Here is a 13,783-nt window from a genome sequence, read left to right as displayed (position 1 = left end):
CGAGTTACCACTAGTTTGTTTTTTTTTTTTAAGGGCCATTTATTCATTGTGGTTAGAATGACAAATATTTGTAAAACTGCCACCTAATTCCATATCTGTAGCTTAACTTCATATTCACCAGGGTATAAATACAATTAGAATAAGGCATACAAAGGACTTCCAGCAACATCTTGTGTCTTGTTGCACCTGAGACATCATGTCCATCATCTTTACAAGGCATTTTTCCCTGTCACCAGAAAAGCAAATTTAACCTGACAGTAACTTACTCTGACATCTGGAACAATGAGAATTCGCTTTGACGTCTCTTTGTACAGAGCCAGCAGAACTTTTTAATTTACTGCAGGTATAAAAATCTGATTTTTACATGAAGTATGTGCATTCAGTTCAGAACATTTCTATGGCACATACACACTTGTATGACAGCAAAAGTAAATTTAATTCCACCTTTCATAAAAAAAAATCTGAAATAAGCAATGCAGAAGCCATTTCCACAACTATTTCGTTTGCCCTTCACTAATATATATGAACAAACTGTGTCTTGGGCTGGTTATATCAGAGCAATGATGAGAGAATATTTTCTAAGTATCCAGCTATTTCAGCTGGATTTGTATTAATGGAAGGAGGACAAACCCCTCTGAATGAAAGTTTGGCTCTGATTCACTGTCTGAGCAACCAGACACTTCCGCATACGCCAAAAACGTAGCCAAGGAGGTTTTATTAAGTAGCTTTTTCAATGACGACAGACACGAATCCAGAAGAAAGGCCTGTACTTGCATTCAGCTTTTTGAAAACACAAAACCAGGGACTGGCGAGTACAAATGTTGTTCTACAGGAAATCACGTCGCTCAAACCCTCTTCGTTGTGAAGAAGGTTGAGACGGGGAAGTGTCACAGAACGCAGGACGGGAAAAGGATCAAAAGCAAACTGAAGAAATAGGTGCTTTGAAGGCTGTACTTTCGTTTTCGTCCCTTTTCAAGTCTATACTATGATATGGAGATAAAAGCCAGTGTGTGTGTGTGGGGAAGGTCCTCACCCGGTACTTTTTCTAAATTAAGTTCCACAGTTTTGTTTCTGTTAAAAAAGAAAAAAAAGGTAATTGATAATTTAATTCAGGATTCTCAGCTCTGCGGCGCTGTTACCATCGCACTTAACTGGCATCACCCATTTTAAAAAAGAAATTTAAAAGCAGCTCTGGACTTTGCTCTGAAGATGGAAGCGCTATTGGTGAATTGACGACTCCCGTCACTCCTGTTTCGCGTCTTTCAAGGCCTGAAGTCTCTCCAGGAGGGGCGGATGGGAGTAATGCCACATGGAAAAGATCCAGTCAGAGACAGGGAATCCTAAATTATCTTTGTTTAGCTTGATCAAAGCAGAATACAGGTCTTTAGCCTTCCCAAGCTCTTTGGCGAATGCATCTGCTTGGAACTCGAATCGTCGGCTTAATACAGTCAAACAAAATGAGAGAACCTGTGGACAGACACGTATTCAAAATTATTTTACGATTCAGCTGCCCTTACAATATCAGTAAATATGACTCTCTCTCCCTTCCCACTTTTTTTAAATAGTATGATACGTCTTGAACATAATTTACCTCGTTGTAAGGTGAAAAAATGAACTGGAAAATAATCATCAAGCCTATCAGGGTGGGCTGAGTATCATAGAACCCAAATGCAGCAAAGAGTTCCTTCCGACCAATTAACACGGCAAACAAGAAGAAGCAGAGGAAGGAATTCATCTAGAGAAGGGAAACAACGTTATTGATGAAGATAAAAACATTATGGAGTAAACAGACCAGCAGTTCATCACAACTCACCTGGCTAATGATGATGTTTTTGACAGTGTGACCCAGTTTCCAGTGACCCAATTCGTGACCAAGCACAGCCAGAACTTCTTCATTTTTACATCCCTGTTTCTTATTCTGAGGGAATAACGAAGCAGAAGCAGCATCAGGCATGAATGAACGCAACTGAATACATTTCTTACCAATTAGTTTGTTTTTTCCTGGGTTGTTCCCTCCAACCAGTGGGTTTCTACGTCTCTTTGGTGCCATCTGCACCACCCACAGACCTCCAGAAATTCCAATTAGGAGCTCAGGGACACTTTGGTGTTGAAATCTTTAGGATTTGGCTTTTAGCAACTCGCTCAGGATCTTCGATGCACTCAAACACAAGAGAGTATCTCACCAAGGAGTTAATGTAAATAACATGATGAAAAAGCAAGAAAAACTCACTTTGGTTTTAGACTTTGTCTCTTCATTCTCACCATCTTCTCCTTCAGCTGGCTCTTTGTTCAACGCAGAATAATCTTCCAGAAGGGTGTCGAAGAGAACTATCCGCTTATTCTTGAAGAATCCATAAAAATAAGCATTGCTATGAGAAGAACGCTTGGAACCTGATGGGGAAAATTGACATTAAAGACCATGATCTGAATAATCACAGGCAATATTACACAGAACAGATCCTTCCAAAGCAATTCTCAAGGTCCCCAAATGAACAATTCTTTCAATGTGCCGGCAAAGATGATTCAAAAGAGATATGGACGGGGAAGTTGGCAACAGGTAAGCAGAAGATGAACTACAAATATCAAGCAGTTCCTCAAAATTATGTTGGTTTGTGTTGTGGTTTAACCCCAGTTGGCAAGCAAAGACCATGCAGCCACTCATTCACTGCTCCCCGCCAGTGGGATGGGATTGCTCTGGTTTTTGCAGCAAAAGATAAAGATACTTCAAGTTGAAGGTATTTGTATGAGCTGCACGAACTCCTTAGGACCCAAAAATATCCGTTTTTCCCTCACAAACCAACCCGCAGTGTGGTAATGGGAACCTTCAGCAATTTATTACAATATTTAGACAATATTATAATAGCTGAGGAATATAAACAACAGCCCTAGTACAGCACCCACAATCAAAGCTAAAAAGCCACAAATTCAAAACGACAACGTCTTTTTATTAAAAACCATCCCACCTTCAACAACATACACCTTGGTCAATGGGAAGTCGATGCTCTTGGCCATGGTTTCAATTTGTTGCTTGAGCTCTCCCTCGGGAAGCGGGATGAACTTATCAAATAAAGGTGCAATGTAGTCTGCGTAGATTGTAACGAGCACCTGCAAACACACACAGATGTTAAATACAGATATTCTTTTAAAGAAAAGATGGCAAGAATAAAAGTCGTCAATGACTGGGCTAAAGGAAGCTACGGAAAACAATCTTCACTTTCAGAAAATCCTGTCTTTTCTTTCAATCCTGAAACTACCAGTTCTTTTAAAATTTTAGCTTAATCCTTCTATGAAAACTCAGTCTTTAAAGCCTTTAAGACTAAAGACTTAAAAATATGAGCCAGATATCACACAGGACACTAATATTTCCCCCATTTTGCAAGTCACAAGACTGCACTAGATGGACGGAGCAGTAGCTCAAATGCTGAATGGTGATTTAAGAAAGAAAAAGAACAATTCTTTAAGAAGCACTGATCAGAATCTGCACGAAATGTTCTTGACCAAAGCACATTCTGCCTTGGCAGTTGAACTTGTGCCCTTTCTATATCTAAGAAAAAGCAAAACCCATCAGCACATAGGGCTGGATTTCCAGCATCTATTCTAAAGCGTCTTGAATTTGGAGAAAACCCAATTTTCTCATACTCACCAAGGAAACAACTAATGTGAAGAGCCAGGCGTAGATAAAGAAATAGTCTCCTCCTATTTTAATAATGTAAAGCAGAAGGGACGTCACTGGCAACAGGATACACTGAGTGACAATAAACTTCTTGATGGCGTCCTTAAGAAAGAACCCCAGTGTCTGCAAAGAGAGGAGATGGGTGTATTTTCAGTGTAAATATCGATGTGCCGCGCGGTTCGTGAACTGAGCCCTTCAGCGGATGTGCAGAAACAAAATAAGATGAATCCCAAACCAGCAAGAGCGACGTGATTGAAATCGGGGCCTGTTCAAAAAAGGTGGAAGAAGCTTTTTCACCAGGTCTCCTGGGAGCTGTGGCTCCACATCCATACGGACCCCAAGCCAAATCGGATGCGCTTTTCCTTGGTAAGATCTGACCCAAACCCTTATTTTATGTTCACATATACACTTCATTAAAGGAAGAAATAAAAATTTAAGCGTATCTGTCCCTTAATTCCTTTACCTGTCTGTATCCTCGACATTACAGGATTTTTAGAGCATAGGAAACTCTTCAGGAAGCGTCGCTACCGTAAAGTATTTTGTCTTTAAACAGCTGCCTCCATTCATCTTAACTTTTAGTTACCACTAAGCTGATTGTCTCAACTGGAAATATAAAGAAGTCATATTAAAGACCTTCAGATATACATTGGGCATTTTACTCCAAGCTTCCACTGACAAGCAGTTACTACTCAGGTAAGTGTCTTAGGTTTTTAAATTAGCATAACTTTAATAGCTCTTTCACAATCTAGGAGCAGAGCTCTAAAATCCAACGGCGTCTCATCTTTGACCACCTCCTTCCTGCTTTCTACAGCAGATATGACTTCAAGACAAATCCTGGTTTTCAACAAGCTGCTCCGGTGGAAGAACGAGTCCATCTGAAGACTGAGAACCACCGCTAGAAATTCCAAACTCTGGGCCGGTACCAGCTGTGAATTTGGCTCGTTCACAAAAGGACCCAGCCCGTTAGTCTGAAATGAAAGACGGAGACTTGACTCTGTTCTAAGACACGTGGTACCTCAAAGTTTGGATGGGAGCTGGACTCAGCCTCCAGTTCTTGGCATGAGGACGAGTGCAGTGAAATAAACCTCATAGAAGATGCCACCCAGGTGGCTCAATCAAGCACTGAACGCTCACAGGAGTCAGCGCCAAGTCTTCCTTTTTGCATCTGATGAGGCGCAATGACTGAAGCACCCAGAGCTCTGCCCCACAGGGAAAATGTTCAGAGGCTACACACCCAGAATCCTCCTTCCCCTCTGAAGCGCACAGAGAAACCACGTGGATTCTGTAAGCTCTTGAAAGACACTTTTAAAGAAGCTCAAGCTGCTAAGTTAAGTGTTTGACCCTCTGCATAGAGATAGGACTTGCTCAAGGCCTGATCAAATCAAGCTCTCCATCCGTCTGCTCTAATTCTAGCGCTTTACAATCTCGATACTGTCAGTCATCGGACTTTTGTGTCTCGGAAATAGAGCTTGCAGATCTGGCACCAAGAAGGGAAGATCTCCAGGACCACGGCTCAGAGCGCCTGGGATATGAACGGCCACGTGCACCATCATTCTGACAAGTATTTACTTGCTGGTGAGAGAAAAAAGTGATTGTTGGAAGTGACACCTGTGTTTTTAGAAGCACAGGGTTTTTTTTATAAGACTAGAGAGCTAACCAGAGTATAAAAGAAGGAGTTCTGAGTTGGCTACAAGGCTTATGACTAGCACAATCCTCAGATTTGCTTCCCAAAGACTGGAGCAGGATCAAAATGTCCACCACTAAATAACTGACGTGAACCAAAATACTACGGGCTGGGTTGGGAGCTACGCGCTTCTCTTTTAAATATGATTGAGAGAGGGTACAAACTGCATCAGCGCTGCTTCTCCTCATTTATTGTCTTGCTTGTTTTATAAAAAGGAATAAGAAATATCAGTTTAAAAATATACCAGGAATATAACCAGTTTCGAAACAAACTGATTCTGCTTCTTTGGGTCGAGCTCAGTCTTCCTGCCTCCATAAAAACTGGAAGATGAAACTGCAGACTGGGTCCAAAAGCAGAAAACAAGTCTTATGATCTGGCATGAAATGGCCAATGTGTCCCAGATTGAGGTTCCTCTCCCAAAACGAAAATCTGATCTCGATGATACTGGAACAGGTTAAACTAAGGTGGTGAGAGACATTCAGAGAGCCAGGGCTGATGTTGAGTGAGTACACCAGTACAAAAAAAGAGCTGAATTCTCTGTTTTAATTAAGGCTGATACATTAGGTCAGTGTAAGCACGATCTACGATACCTGTTGATTGAAGCCGTGTTTCTCTTCTATGATAAACGTGTTATACAAACTCCACGGGAGACCGGTCACCGCACTGAAGAGCGTCGCGAGCAGCAGAAATACCAACGACTGAACGATCTAAACAACCACAAAAATAAACCTCAAACTTCTTACCCTTTTACTGGGCAGGAAGATCACGTTTAGGTTTAGTAAAAAGACAACACGCAAAGTAAAAGCCCCTAAAACCCTTTGCCTCAAGTAGTTTCGACCCTCATACGTTTTTAACAAACAAGGCTATTTTAATTAGTTGGCTAATTTAAAAGTCAGATGCTGTTATCAGTTCTCAGACTCACGCAATCATTCTGTTCACCAGAAAATTCTTTTTACTCTATTGTACCTGTAGCTAAATCTCACTTTAAGTAAGCAAGCTTAAAATTAAAAATTATTATCACGATATAGCTCATGGACCAAATCTTCACTAAAATGTCAAGACTCCTTACCTCATATTCTGGTCCAAACCCAGCACGACCAGAGATGCGACCAGAGAGATTCCAGAGAAAAGGAATTCCCCCGCAGAGGAGAATCATCTTGAAAACAAAACCACAGAGGCAACATGAAACAGATTCGTCTTATTCTGCTGAAATGTCGGCGTGATAAGGACCTGCCGAGGTGAATAAGGAAAGTTTTTTCTTCGCTCGGCTGGAATCTGATGATCCCAGGATGAATTCTGAGCAAGACACAGCTCAGCGTCACAGAACGGAGCAACAACTCATCATCACGTACACATGAAGAAATTGCTGCACGTGGGGATTGTGGAACAGAATTGTGGAATCATTTAGGCTGGAAAAGACCTTTAAGGTCACCGAGTCCAATCATTAACCCAACACTATCAAATCCAGCCTAAATCAGGTCTTTAAATGCCACATTTACATGGTGATTGAGACCATCATCAGCAAATTTGCTGATGACACCAAGTTGGGAGGGAGTGTGGACCTGCTGGAAGGCAGGAGGCTCTGCAGAGGGATCTGGAGAGACTGGAAAAACGGGCTGATTCCAATGGGATGAAGTTCAATAAGGCCAAGTGCCAGGTGCTGCACTTTGGCCACAACAACCCCCTGCAGCGCTCCAGGCTGGGCACAGAGTGGCTGGAGAGCAGTCAGAAAGGGACCTGGGGGACTAATGGACAGGAAGCTCAACATGAGCCACCAGTGTGCCCAGGTGGCCAAGAAGGCCAATGGTGTCCTGTCCTGTATCAAACTGGCGTGGTCAGCAGGACAAGGGCAGTGACCCTTCCCCTGTGCTCTGCATTGGGGAGGCCACACCTGGAGTATTGTGTTCAGTTCTGGGCCCTCAGCTCAGGAAAGAGATTGAAGTGCTGGAGGGTCCAGAGAAGAGCAACAAGACTGGGGAAGGGACTGGAACACAAGCCCTATGGGGAGAGGCTGAGGGAGCTGGGCTTGTTCAGTCTGGAGAAGAGGAGGCTCAGAGCTGAGCTCAGCACTCTCTAGAACTACCTGAAGGGCAGTTCTAGCCAGGGGGGGATTGGGCTCTTCTCCCAGGCATCAGCAATAGGACAAGGGGGCACGGGCTTCAACTCTGCCAGGGGAAATTGAGGCTGGAGATGAGAAAGCAATTCTGTGCAGAGAGAGTGGTCAGGATTGGAATGGCTGCCCAGGGAGGTGCTGGACTCACTGGCCCTGGAGGGTTTTAAACTGAGATTGGACATGGCACTGAGTGCCATGATCTAGTAAACGGACTGGAGTTGGACCAAGGGTTGGACTGGATGATCTCTGAGGGCTCTTCCAACCCAGTCCATTCTGTGATTCTGTGATCTTTTAAACCCCTCCAGGGATGGTGACTCCACCACTACACCTCCCTTACATAATTCCAAATGGGACCTGAACGCTCGGCCACAAATTTTGCAACTTTAACATCAAATCCATCATGGAAACTCTACGAAAGTCCAGGAAAATCCTGCAAAGAACGAAGCGCCACGCACCAAGATGTAAAACTTTACCCCAACGAAGAAACCCTGCTGCAAGGGTATCGGGAAGAAAACACAGCTGTAGATGATTTAGCTCTAAGAAAATCTTATATTAACGGAGCCACAAAGAAGAAATGAGATTAGAGAGCAAGCGAAGGCTGTGCTTTTCCTACACGGGCAAAATCAGAGCGGTTTGGGTTGGAAAGGACCTTTAAAGCTCATCTGGTCCAACCCCTGCGGCGGGCAGGACCACTAACCCGCAGCTGCAGAACACCTTCATTTTCAACAGTATTTTGCACTCCTGTTTTCATAACTGACCTTTTTGTGCTCTTCCCGTTCCCACAGGTTTCTCTTTCTACCTTCGACTTCAATTTTATCTAAAAATGAAAGCGGCTGCATCCCTTCGAATACAGAAAAAGGTCCATATTTGCAACAATTTAAAATAATTCTAGTGAAAAGTATTGTATGAATGCAAGAGCAGCTGCGGGACTTACGGTGCCCTCGACCTCGGAATACAGGCCTGACCAAAAGCTGAAGGTGCTTTTGTCCAGCTGGTACAGACGAGACTTTTCAAACGTTTCCGAATCCATGATCTGTCCCAATTCCTGCGGCACATGTGTCGTCGTTCTGTACACCCGCCTCTGCAAAATTGGAAAAGAAACTTCACGTCTACATCTGACATTTTGAGGAGATAAATAACATGTAAAAGCGACACGTAAGGTGATCCCATGGGCCACCATGGAGAGTTGAAACAAACAGAAAAAAGCAACACAAAATAACAAATACTTCACTTGGAAGAGACCCTCGGGATCATCAAATCCAACCACGACCTATGTGTGAACTATCTGGACCCTCATTTTTATTTTTCAGGATAACAAGCTGAAATGAAGAAATTCCGAGTGATTTACAAATTGGAAGCTGAACAGCAATTAAAATAAAAGGCCTTAAAAACATGTCAACCACAGTAACAGACTTTTTTCCATAAAATTAGATGTTTTTTTCATCAGAGTGAACCGGAGCCACTTTAACTTTGATGATCCGCCAAAGAATAAAGAGTTGTTCTGCTTTTCTTTCTACATTTTCAGGCCGTGCTCACGGAGCCTTTGCCACCACAGAGCATCTTCTGCTTTCGGGTGTATTAACTTCCGCTTAATGTGTCTGAAATAAAATGTCTTTGAAGATTTTGACATGCATCTATACTAAGAAGTAATTGATGCTAGTTATAATTGCTTAGTTTCTTACTGACAATACATCTATTAATGATTAGTTAAATACAAACTAAGCTCTCTGCTGCTAAACAATGTATTTACTTAATTTTCAGTCTTCCTCTTTTCCAGAAAGACCTAAAACTTGAAAAATATCTGTTTTTGCCGGTGGTCAGAAAGCATTTATCACGCCAATTGGTTCACGATGGGTACTTTTTTAATAACTTAACCACAGTCTACATTAACTTAGCGGCTTCTCTGCACTTCCCAGCCCCCCCAGGCCCCCCGGGCGGGTCCTTCCCCCGCAGCCGGGCCTCGAACCGCCACCCCGCCACTTTCCAGCCCCCCCAGGCCCCCCCGGGCGGGTCCTTCCCCCGCAGCCGGGCCTCGAACCGCCCACCCCGCCACTTCCCAGCCCCCCCAGGCCCCCCCGGGCGGGTCCTTCCCCCGCAGCCGGGCCTCGAACCGCCCATCCCGCCACTTCCCAGCCCCTCCGGAACCCCCGGGCGGGTCCTTCCCCCGCAGCCGGGCCTCGAACCGCCCATCCCGCCACCGCGACGGGGCCCGGCGCTCCCCGAGCCCCCCCGGCCCCGCGCAGCCCCGCGGCCCCGACCTGCCGGTGCGCCAGGAACGCCTCCCAGAGGTAGACGGCCCAGGAGAAGAGCAGCACGGAGCAGAAGATGCGCTTCTCGGCCGGCAGCTCTGCCCACAGCTCGCCGGGCAGCGCCATGGCCGCTCCCCGCGCTTCCTTCCGCCCTTCCCGCCGGCGGCAGCGCTGCGGCGCCCCCTGGCGGCCCGGAGGAGCTGCGGCAGGAAGGGGCTGTGTGAGCGGGGAGCCCCCCCGGGGCAGCTCCCGCGGGAGTCAGGGTGATGCTGCGCTGGAAAAACTGTCACACGTGGGGTTGGCGCATCCCGAGGCGCCGCTTCCTCCGCATTCCGCTGTTTTTCTGTGTCCTGCTCTTTCCCTGGTCCATAACCTGGTGTGATTTAAGCGAGGAGGGGGAAGCGCGGAGGGGAAGCGCGGAGGGGAAAGCGCAGAGGGGAAGCGGAAGGGAAGCGCGGAGGGGAAGCGGAAGGGAAGCGCGGAGGGGAAGCCGCGCCAGGCTCCACAAGGGCAGGTGGCAGAGGGAAAGGATGAGGAGTCTTCCCAAAGCAACTTTCTAGATGTTCCTGCTGGGTGAAGCTCAAGTGGGTGTTTTAACAAAGGAAAAACATCCTTTTCCCGGGAGAAGCGGTGCAGGACACACACACCTGCATGGGGGTGGGGTTTGTTGGTTTTGTTTTGCTTTGTGTGTTTAAAAATGAGCATCAATCCATTTCTTTGCCCATTCCATAGCCTCTCTTCAGCCGTGTACAGTGCACTGTGTAGGATCCACACGTTGCACCTGCGCTTCAGTCCTTTGTGTCCGCAGCCCAGGCAGCGGATTCTCCTCCCCCCTGGTTTTACTTGTCACGTCAAGTCCCAGCGAAACAAACGCCTTACAGGGATTTTCCCATCCCAGCCTTCCTCTCCACGTTCCTTTATTACTGGGCAGGTGCAGCCTTTGCCGCTGAGGCCGGTCATCCCCGTTCCATCCTTTCACAAGCTCCCAGAGGTCTCTTTCCTCACTGCTTCTACAGAAAAGGGCTTCTGGAGCTGCTCTAATAATTTGGAACTTCTTTTGTTTTTAATACTAACCAAGTATTTGACAGCTTTTTCTCCCTTGATGTGTTTTGCAAGCAGTCCCTTGACTGTCTCCTAACAGCTGCTTTTTCTCCTTGCAGTGCGGTATCGTTGACTCCAATTCTACTCGGGTAAGCTCTTTTAAGTCCTTTTTGAAATGAAACACACTTGCACAACACACGTTCCATAAAGTCATCGCTTTGGCTGCTGGCTCCGGGACTCCCTGTTGCCGACATCCAAATCCTTCCCATTAATTAGCATTAATAACTTGTAGCTTTGAGCTGCAGCCCCATGAGCACTGTAATGCTAGAAAGGTGTTGAATTGGATGTTACCATGTTCATTTTCTGATGTTTCAAGGTATTAAATAAATTCACCGAAGTGCCGGCGCTGTGGTAAAGGAATCAGATCCGAGCTGGGACCGGGGAGCAGCAGAGACGCTTTTTGGCAGCGATGTTTGGAAGCAAGACACTGGCACTCCACATCCTCACTGCTCGTCCTGGTACATGTGGGAGGAAAATAATAATAATAATGTGAAAATAAAAATAGGAAAACTCTAAACTTAACCTTTTGGGGCCTCCTTCCCCAAGACCCGCCAGTGCCAGGCAATTAGAAACCCAGATAAACACACCCAAGGAGAAATAAGGATCAGGATACGGATTCCAACCATACAGTTTTGATCAATGACCTCGCCAGGTATTTTGTGGATGATAAAGAAGGGGAGTTCAAAGACTGGAACACACTGAAATGGTTAAGATATTATTTCTATAGCTTGGAAGCAGCAGCGTGACATCAGTATCTTTCAACAGAAATACGAATACACCTTGACACCACAGTATTAAGATCCCAGTGGCGCACGGGACTCCCCAGCACCAGAGGAAAGTGCCTGCAAGATGCTCTTCTTTGGCAGGAGCAGAATAACGCTGAGAAAGCAAGTTTCACGCATGACTGTTCTGGGGGATTACAGGACGACGGTCCCACAAAACTCATTATTAACATGCAAATTTGTCTATACAACAAGTTTTTTACACAGAAAAGCTTCAACCACACCAGGCAGAAACTCTTCCGTTCTGTGTTTCTGGACTTCTGTGGTCCCAGAATCTTTTCGAAGACAAAAAAGAATTAATTCACCAACTCTGTGAGGTTGTTGACCTGGAATCTGTGATCACAAGCAGAGTTCCCAGTGCTGACTCGAAGAGGCAACAATAGAACACCATTTAAAGTACAATCGAACTTGAGTGTCAGTCAAGTGTCTAAAGAAAGAGAAGGAAACTGTGATCAGGGAGTTCAAGGGAAATCTCGCCCAGCGTCAGGTTCCGATGCGCCGTTCTTAAACCCACTAACCGGTTCTCCGAGAATCTCAAGTATTCCTTAGAGGAAGGTCCAGCCAATGACGTTGGAATGAAATCTAAACCAATAAAGGCAAACTCCTCTGCAAAGTCGTCTTGTGTATATAGGTAAAAAGATCACACTGAGCTGTCAGCCCAGGTAAACCAATTTCAATGGGAATAATTCCCATTTTTAATGTTTTTTCTGGTTTCGGGCTTGTGTAAACACAAAGGAGTCTTTACTGTTAGGGAGTGGCTTAAAGATAAAGGACATGAATCCATGGAGCAGTTGCACGACCAGAGTTTGTTCTAAGAAGAGTTTTGTTCTAAGAAGTTAGCGGTTTGACATGACTTAGGCTTAGCCTAACTAGGCCTCAATGGCTCAATAGGCCTCAGCAGAAACTGCTGGTCATGAGGGAACGGCAAGGACACTGCGGCCTTGGCAGAGTTTCATAGATAACTTTAAGAAAACATGCATGGCTAGCGAGCCGCAAGTAGGAGGACCATGCAAATGTAATCGTTAGAGCGTAAGCCAATTAGCGAGTGACAACTAGGCGTAATTATTGTAGACTCTGTAAGTATGCGCTGTTTGAACTAATAAACTAATAAAGGTCCTCCTGCCCCTCTGCTCTGCCCTGTGAGACCACACCTGGAATCTTGTGTCCAGCTGTGGCCCCTCAGTTCCAGCAGGACAGGGAACTGCTGGAGAGAGTCCAGCGCAGCCACCAAGATGCTGCAGGGAGTGGAGCATCTCCCGTGTGAGGAAAGGCTGAGGGAGCTGGGGCTCTTTAGTTTGGAGAAGAGGAGACTAAGGGGGGACCTTATTAATGTTTATAAATATATAAAGGGTGAGTGCCATGGGGATGAAGCCAGGCTCTTCTCGGTGGCAAACAATGAGAGGACAAGGGGTAATGGGATCAATGGAACACAAGAGGTTCCACTTAAATTTGAGAAGAAACTTGTTCCCGGTGAGGGTGGCAGACACTGGAACAGGCTGCCCAGGGGGTTGTGGAGTCTCCTTCTCTGCAGACATTCCAACCCGCCTGGACACCTTCCTGTGTAACCTCATCTGGGTGTTCCTGCTCCATGGGGGGATTGCACTGGATGAGCTTTCCAGGGCCCTTCCAATCCCAAACATCCTGTGATACTGTGAAACTGAATCATGCTTTATCACTCACATCGAGTCGGTCTGCATGTTTTCCTCAGCCACGAACTCGCAACTGACCTTTCAAATTCCGTACGAACACTGGGTTGTCCCCAGGTGGCCCAGGACGCTCTCCCGGCGCAGCCGCCAGCACCGCTCGGTGCCGCAGGGACGCGGGGGCGCTGCCCCCCGCACCCGGCTCCCCGAAGGACGCGTCACAAAACCGCCTCCTGCCTTTGGAGCGGCATCTCGTACCGCTCCAGGCACAACACCTGCATCAGTCATCACATTCATGAAGTTTGTAGCTCCCCTCTTTTCCTCTTCTGAGATCCTGAACATCCAAAGACGTTTGAACGTGACGCAAACTCGGCATCTAAACTCTTTTTTAAAGAGAAAAAAATCACTTTGGAACACGCTTCAGCTACTTCAGGTGTCTGACTCGGTTGCGATGTTTAACCTTTTCACCCTAACTTTCATTTTTAAAAGCTAGAGAGAAGATCCACGCTCTGTATTCCTTTCATTACGAGCAGCTTCG

General features: G+C 45.8%; 1 protein-coding gene across 1 annotated transcript; it reads right to left on the bottom strand.

The window, feature by feature from the left end:
• Positions 1 to 699: 699 nt before the first annotated feature.
• Positions 700 to 9,869, bottom strand: ZMPSTE24 (zinc metallopeptidase STE24). The gene is made up of 10 exons (XM_082071392.1): positions 9,729 to 9,869; positions 8,405 to 8,551; positions 6,427 to 6,513; positions 5,948 to 6,064; positions 3,644 to 3,796; positions 2,964 to 3,105; positions 2,231 to 2,391; positions 1,814 to 1,918; positions 1,592 to 1,735; positions 700 to 1,467 (listed from the first exon to the last, which is right to left on the bottom strand). The coding sequence occupies exons 1-10, from the start codon at positions 9,843 to 9,845 to the stop codon at positions 1,243 to 1,245; spliced, it is 1,398 nt and encodes a 465-aa protein (XP_081927518.1). The 5' UTR covers positions 9,846 to 9,869; the 3' UTR covers positions 700 to 1,242.
• Positions 9,870 to 13,783: the final 3,914 nt, after the last annotated feature.

The sequence above is a fragment of the Streptopelia decaocto genome, assembly GCF_964273445.1.
Source record: "Streptopelia decaocto genome assembly, chromosome: 23".
NCBI lineage: Eukaryota > Metazoa > Chordata > Aves > Columbiformes > Columbidae > Streptopelia > Streptopelia decaocto.
The sequence above is the reverse complement of the archived record's forward strand: the minus strand, read 5'-3'. Positions and strand labels throughout refer to the sequence as shown.